This window comes from Cavia porcellus, unplaced genomic scaffold (assembly GCF_034190915.1).
Source record: "Cavia porcellus strain 051 isolate PalLab524CR breed Dunkin Hartley unplaced genomic scaffold, mCavPor4.1 scaffold_5, whole genome shotgun sequence".
NCBI classification, from domain to species: domain Eukaryota; kingdom Metazoa; phylum Chordata; class Mammalia; order Rodentia; family Caviidae; genus Cavia; species Cavia porcellus.
In genome coordinates, this window is record NW_026947488.1 from 646,223 (window position 1) to 653,142 (window position 6,920).

Below are 6,920 nucleotides of genomic sequence, written 5' to 3' on the forward strand. Positions count from 1 at the left end.
ACAGGGGGCATCAGGGAGCCACTTCTGGAGGAGCAGAATGGTGCTTGGACCCCACACACGTGGCCCCATGCTGGGATGACCTAGCACCTACACAGCTTCCCTGAGTCCTGACGCCTAATGGGTCTATGAGCTTAGCAACTTGTATCCCTGTTCCTGTAGCTCTCTCCTTTCTCCTCCCTCCTACTCTCCCCCTTGTCACCTCACATTGTCCCCCACCTCAGAAGACAAGCTTGATATAGAGGCAGACTAGCCCGAGACAGTCTCAAGGGGCAGAGATGGGGCTTGGGAGGGGCTCAGACTGGGCCAAACACTGGGTAAAAGGAGAACTCCAGACTCAAGGTTTGTTTTCAAGGGAGTCAGGGGGCATGGTCCAGAGCCCCAGGGGGAGATCTGTGCTCTGAAGATTGTGCTCTGAGATAGACAGAGCCCCTCCTGGGGCTCAAGGGGAGACTCATCTGCAACAATAACCTGGAGAAAGCTGGGGTGATATATGCAGACCTAGGCCAGGCGTGGTGGCTCACACCTGTAATCCCAGCACTTGGGAGCTGAAGCAGGAGGATCATTGCGAGTTCTAGACCAGCCTAGGCTACAAAGTGAGCTCAAGGCCAGCCTGAACTGCACAGCAGGACCTTGTCTTAAAAAGACAAAAACAAAACAAAAAACAAAAAAAGATATACGCAGACCCAAGCGAAGAACAGGAGGTACAGATTCCCAACCATGCTGCCTCTCAAGAGCACACAAGACATGTTCCATCCTCATGTGGTAAGACTCACCAGGAGACCCTGTATATGTATATGCAACCCCATTATAGGACAGCTGGATGGCAGAGGCCTGGCCACTTCCCACGTGCATGTACGTAGTGCTGAGGATGGGGTCAGTCATTCACTCCACCGCCAGGACTGGCCAAGGCTCACCCCAATCTTGTCATGCCCGGCCCCCATGGGGTTACCATTCACAGCCTTGACCCTCTCTCTCTCCTGTCTCTTGTTTCTAGGAGCACATACACTCCACCTCACAAACACCATTATGAAATTCAGCTCAATAAAACTTTTCCTCATGGTAGCTGACTGCCATCCCCTGACACTGTGGGGCCTCAGTCTCCTCCTAGATAAGAAGCTCCCTCTGGACACAGATACAGACACCATCCAGGCCTCATCCCAGGACCCTGCCAGCTATGGATGCCTCATGGCAGAGTACAGGGGGACCCTAGGAGCCACTCATTGTGCCCCTGGACACAGCCTCAGGATTGACAACCTCTGGGCACACAGGGCAACTTGCAAGGCTTCTGCCCTGACCTGGGCAGGGGAAGCAGGGACCAAAGAAACAAGCCTGTTAGTATCAGGTGACAGCCCTGGGACCATAGGGCAGTAGACACAACTTTCATGGACAGCCCCACCTCTCAGACAGAAGTCACACTAGCAACTGCACCAAGATGTGCTGGCCACTCATCTTAGCTGCAGCACTGTCCACAAAGGGCCAGAGCCAACCAGGAGTTGGAGCGGAAGAAACCCAGGGGAAGAAAAAATGGGGAGTGGAGAGGAATGTGAAGATCATCCCAGGGCACAGTGCATCTCTTACCACTCAGCAGTCTGTCTAAGGTGGGACAGTGGATTCAGAGAAGGGACAGGAGCCTGCATAGAAGCAAACTGCTCTTCTCCACGGCCTCCCATGGCTTGCCTGGCTTCTGTGCACATCTATGTTCTTTTGGCAAACGCAAAGAAGTCAGGCTGTGTGTGGCTAAAAAGCCGTTTCCACATGTGGACATATAGTCTCCCAGACCCCATGACCTGCTAAGGACATATGCAGACCCATCAGACATGGTGCAGAGTCACCCACAGAAATTCCCATGCAGGCAGATGCAGGCACACATGCATGTGTGCACATCATGCACACACACATCGGGTCAAACACATGTGCACAGATAAGGAAGCCCAGGTCCACAGCAACCCATGAACAAAAGCACAAATGCCCAGACCCCTGCAGTGTACAGGTACACATGTGCACAAACATTCACGTGCCCTTGGCTGCCTGCTGGGAAGTTGCTAGGGGAGTGGGTGCCAAGGAGACCCTGGGATGAGCTGATGGCAGGCAGCACAGGGCTGTGAGGAGAGCCTGAAGAGCTCCACGTCAGCAAACAGAAGCCGCCCGTCTGCCTGCCTCCCTACCTCCCTCCCTCCCTCCCTCCCTCACTCCCTGCCTCTGATGAGCAAGCACATCAGCACTGCCACAAGGCTGGGAGCCTTGCTGGAAGTCATCCAGGACTGGCGCACCCAACATCAGAGCAGGTCCCAGAAGCCCCTTCCTGCCAGTGAGGCTGTCTGGGATCGCCACTGAGGATTTGTCACTCGGGTCTGCACCTCTGCCCTTACGTCTGCCCACACTCTGCTCCCTCTAAGACCTCACCAAGACCATCAACTTCCAGCCACAGGTATCAGACAGGTCAGTGAAGGGCTATGTGGGTGGGAGCTTCAGTGGCACTAGGGTGGGAGAGGGCTCTAGGACCCTGCAAGAAGTTACTTCAGACTCAGCAAAGGTAGAGATGCACCGGGAGGTTTGTTTGCAAAGGGAAGACAGACTCGATTTTGTGATGTTGTACGTTGGGGAGCAGGATGAGGCTTCCCAGGAGGTTGGTTGGCTGCCCTCTGAGGAGGCGTCTTGGGTAGGGAGATTATCTACTGCCAAGAAGGCCAACTGCTGGGGCCATCACAAGACAGGGCTGCTCTGAGACACTTACCCCTGGACTGGAAGGGATAAAGCAGCTCTACATGTCTTTGGCCTGACAGAGTGGCCAAAACTACTTCCACAGAACTTGAGCAGTCAGACTGCAACACTTTTGGTTGTTTGCTTCCCAGAATCCAGCACAAGAAAATCCCTGCACAGACACCCACCTCCGAATTCCACACGATGCAGGCTTCTATGCACCCAGAGCCACCTGAAAATGGAAGTGCCTCCTTCCTCCCCACCATGGGTGCCAACCTCTCCCAGGAAAACAGCATCCAGCCCAATACCACCTCCACAGAGCCCCTGTCGGTACTCTATGTGCTCCTGCCAGCTGTGTACTCTGTGATCTGCGCTGTGGGGCTGACTGGGAACATGGCCGTCATCTATGTGATCCTGAGGGCCCCCAAGATGAAGACAGTGACTAATGTGTTCGTCCTGAATCTGGCTGTGGCTGATGGGCTCTGTATCTTGGTCCTTCCAACCAACATCGCGGAGCACTTGCTGCAGCACTGGCCCTTTGGGGAGCCTCTCTGCAAGCTGGTGCTAGCCATCGACCACTACAACATTTTCTCCAGCATCTACTTCCTGGCTGTGATGAGCATTGACCGCTACCTGGTGGTACTGGCCACTGTGCAGTCCCGCCGTGTACCCCAGCGCACCCAGCGGGGAGCAAAGGTTGCCAGCCTGTGTGTGTGGCTGTGTGTCACCATCATGGTTCTGCCCTTTTTCTCCTTTGCTCATGTGTACAGCAATGAGCTGCAGGTGCCCAGCTGTGGGCTGAGCTTTCCACGGCCAGAGCGGGCCTGGTTCCAGGCCAGCCGCATCTACACACTGATGCTGGGCTTTGTATTGCCTGTGTGTGCTATCTGTGTGCTCTATGTGGATCTCCTACGCCGACTGCAGGCCATGCAGCTCCACTCTGGGGCCAAGGCCCTGGGCAAGGCCAAGCGGAAAGTGACCATCCTAGTCCTCACCGTGCTGGCTGTGTGCCTCCTCTGCTGGACGCCCTTCCACCTGTCCTCTGTGGTGGCCCTGACCACAGACATGCCCCAGACATCCTTTGTCATTGGTATTTCTTATACCATCACCAGCCTCACCTACGTCAACTCATGTCTCAACCCCTTCCTGTATGCCTTTCTGGATGACAGCTTCCGCAAGAATTTCCGCACCTTGTTTCTGTGCCGAAGAGCCTGAGTATCACCGGCCATTCCTCCCAGGTCAGGGAACATCCTGCCTGTCCACATCACATCTCTATATTTCCCACACAGATATGGACCTTGCAAAGTGTCACCTCCAAAAAGGACCACTATAGTGTGGTCCTGCCCTTGTCTCTGCTTCATGGACACCTGTAGGGACTCAGATCCTAGTAGCATGCACAGCGAGTCTGGTCACCCAAACAGGATGGACAAACAGATGCCTTCCCAAGATGGTCCCTTATATGTATTCTGTGGAACCAAGGTTCCCTGACAACAGAGGTCTGGAAGAGAAGGGACCTAAACTGTGAGCCTGGCTTGGAGTCAGTGCTGTGTTCCACACTCAGGACCCCCTGGGCTCCTTAACACAGAACAGGGAGGTGACAAAGGTGTGGGTACCTTGGGGAACAGAGTAGAGCACTGCTGATCAGGGCAAGATCATGGGTATCAAGTGAAGCCACAAAATGCACCAGTGACCTAAAACACAGTGTCAGCTCACCAGGAGACCCATGTCCTTGCACTCCACCTATCACCCCTGGCCCCTTTATATCCTGCTGTAGGACTCAGTGCCCTTCCACCAGGACCTCTCAGTCCCAGTACTCTAAGAACTGGCTGTGCTTTGGAGAAGCCGGCAGCTGCAGCCCCCTCCACCCTAGATGGGCCTGTGGCCTGGACTTAGCCACCAGAAGCTAAAACTGTGGGATATGGCTGTAGGTGCAGGCTGCTCAGAGGCCACTGCTGCCTGGTGGACCTGCATCTGGCTCCCAGCTGTTCCACATCTACCAAATCCCTAAGACCTCACCAAATGGCTAGCCACCATGTGAGTTTCAGAACTGGGGCCCTGACACGCAGGCCCAGCATTGATCACTGCTGGGTGCCCAGGGAAGATGCCACTGCCCCACTCTGTGCCTGATTCCAGAACCACATCAGCCCCATACCCCTGTTCCCTGTGTACCTACAGCCAATGCCAAACAACTCAGATGTCACCTCTGTACGAGCTGCCTGTAGCTGTATAACAGGTTTCTCCAAAAATTTAAGAGCTGTAAAATAATAAATGTTTTAGATGCTTGGAGTCGGGTGCCTGGAAGAGGTTTGATCTCCCCTGAGATTTCAGCCAGAACACTGGCAAGGCGCAGGTCCTCTTGTGTCTATACAGGGCCTAAGGGTCATCTCCAAGCAGGCTGACTACTGGGGTGTTACAGGACAGGGGTGCTGGGGCACAGCATGTCCTGCAGGGTGCTGTTGGCCCCAGGGCAGGAGTCAGTGAGCCAGGTCTCTCCCCACCTCTTAGGCCCCATGCTGCTTCCCCACTGCTGAACTCAGCCCACACTGAGGGGACTGTAGGTACTTTGAAATCACCACCCAGATCCACGGCACTGCAAGAAGAGCAAGCCACCCAGAGCCTGTTCCTTCCTGCAGTACAATCACACCTCGCAAACAGCCTAATTACCAGTCCACACACTGTTCTTGTACCCGCCAGCTCCTTCGGGTTGAGAGCTAGGGCGTGAAGCTGCTGTGTGACAGAGCCAGGTGCATGGCATAAGGGTGTGTGAAGATGGGGGTGAGAAGATCAGGAGGCAGGGATGCACTGGGGAGTGTGCCAGGCTTGGACACTAAGGTGCCTTTGGGCTGGGTTGGGCTCCCACTGTGCCTCCATTTGTCCCTGGGCTCCAGCTAGCCATCTCCACTGCAGAGCAGGTACCCACCAAGTTTCCTCCGAAGACCCCAGGCCCTTGATTCCTTCAGGTAGTTTCTTTCTTTTTTACATTCTCCCCACCCCCACCCCACCAGGTAATTTCTACCCCCATCCATGAGCTCCCATCCTCTCTGCAGCTCCTTGGGAGCATCATAGGGGACAATATTGATTCAACCAGGCCCAGAACAAGGGAGGACAGAGGCAGAGGTACTTCTCAACAGGGTCTCCTGCATGCAAGCCCCTAACATCGAAGAGGGGCCACTCTGAGCGGCTCATCCTGTCCCCATGCTTTGGCTCCTAGCCCTCATTCAGCAACCAAATTTCACTGCCACAGCAACTGCCACCCCCACCCTGGCAGGGGATACTGAGCCTCATGTGGGGCCGCAGTGCCCCCTGATGGGAAGAGTCCAAAGCAGTCCTGAACCAGGCTTTCCTGAGGTCCCTCTGAGCCTTGATCACCATTCACTCTGGGCCGTCTACATCCCCTTGAAGAAGGCTCTATAGTCCTTGGTGCAAGGAAGGAAATTTAGGCTTAGAGAAGCCAGTCTTGACCAGGCCCAGCAGCAGATGGGGGGAGATGCAGGCAGGGGTGCCAGAGGAAGAGGCTAGGTAGAGAGAGGCTCAGGAAGGAGGCCTGTCCTGGAGGGTCGGGGAGGCACAGCCTCTGCTAATGCCACTACCTTGGTGGGGAGGGGCATTGGTCCCAGATGTACACCCTAGACAGGAAGCCTGCAGCCCAGGACTACACATGGGTACCCTCTCCACCAGGACTATAGCATCTTCTGGCCACCAAGAACTATAACTGTACTAGTTCCTCTCAAATTTTCCCTCGATAATTAATTTTTGTTTGAGTGGCACTGTGTCTAATAAGGACTATATGACTACCCTCTCCAAATTCATACACTGAAGTATTAACCCCTGACCATAATGGCACTGGGAGGTGATGTTGGGAGGCAAATATTAGGGAGATGAGTAGGTTGTGAGGTGGCAACCCCCAGGAGGAATCAGCACCTTCATTTAAAGGACACTCAAGGCTTTGGAGCCCATTTCCACCACTGAAACAGAGGGGAGACAGCTTCCAACAGAACTGGATGGCATAGGCTCCCTGCACTGGGGCTCCCAGCCTCTAGAACTGTTCAAAATCACCACTGGTCACTAATAAACTGCCAATGTAAAGTGCCTTGTTATGGCAGCCCAAGCTAACAACCCATCATCAACACATGCGTAAGTACTAACCCCACCTCCCCTACCCTGGAGTCCAGTCCTCTGACCCAAACCACACCCTGCCACCCTCTTCAAAGGCCCTCTGC

General features: G+C 54.5%; 1 protein-coding gene across 1 annotated transcript; it reads left to right on the forward strand.

The window, feature by feature from the left end:
• The first annotated feature begins 2,711 nt into the window (after positions 1-2,711).
• On the forward strand, positions 2,712-4,883 carry Npbwr2 (neuropeptides B and W receptor 2). The gene has a single exon (XM_003462824.3). It carries the CDS (start codon positions 2,905-2,907, stop codon positions 3,913-3,915), a length of 1,011 nt encoding a protein of 336 aa, XP_003462872.2. The 5' UTR covers positions 2,712-2,904; the 3' UTR covers positions 3,916-4,883.
• The last annotated feature ends 2,037 nt before the right edge of the window (positions 4,884-6,920 follow it).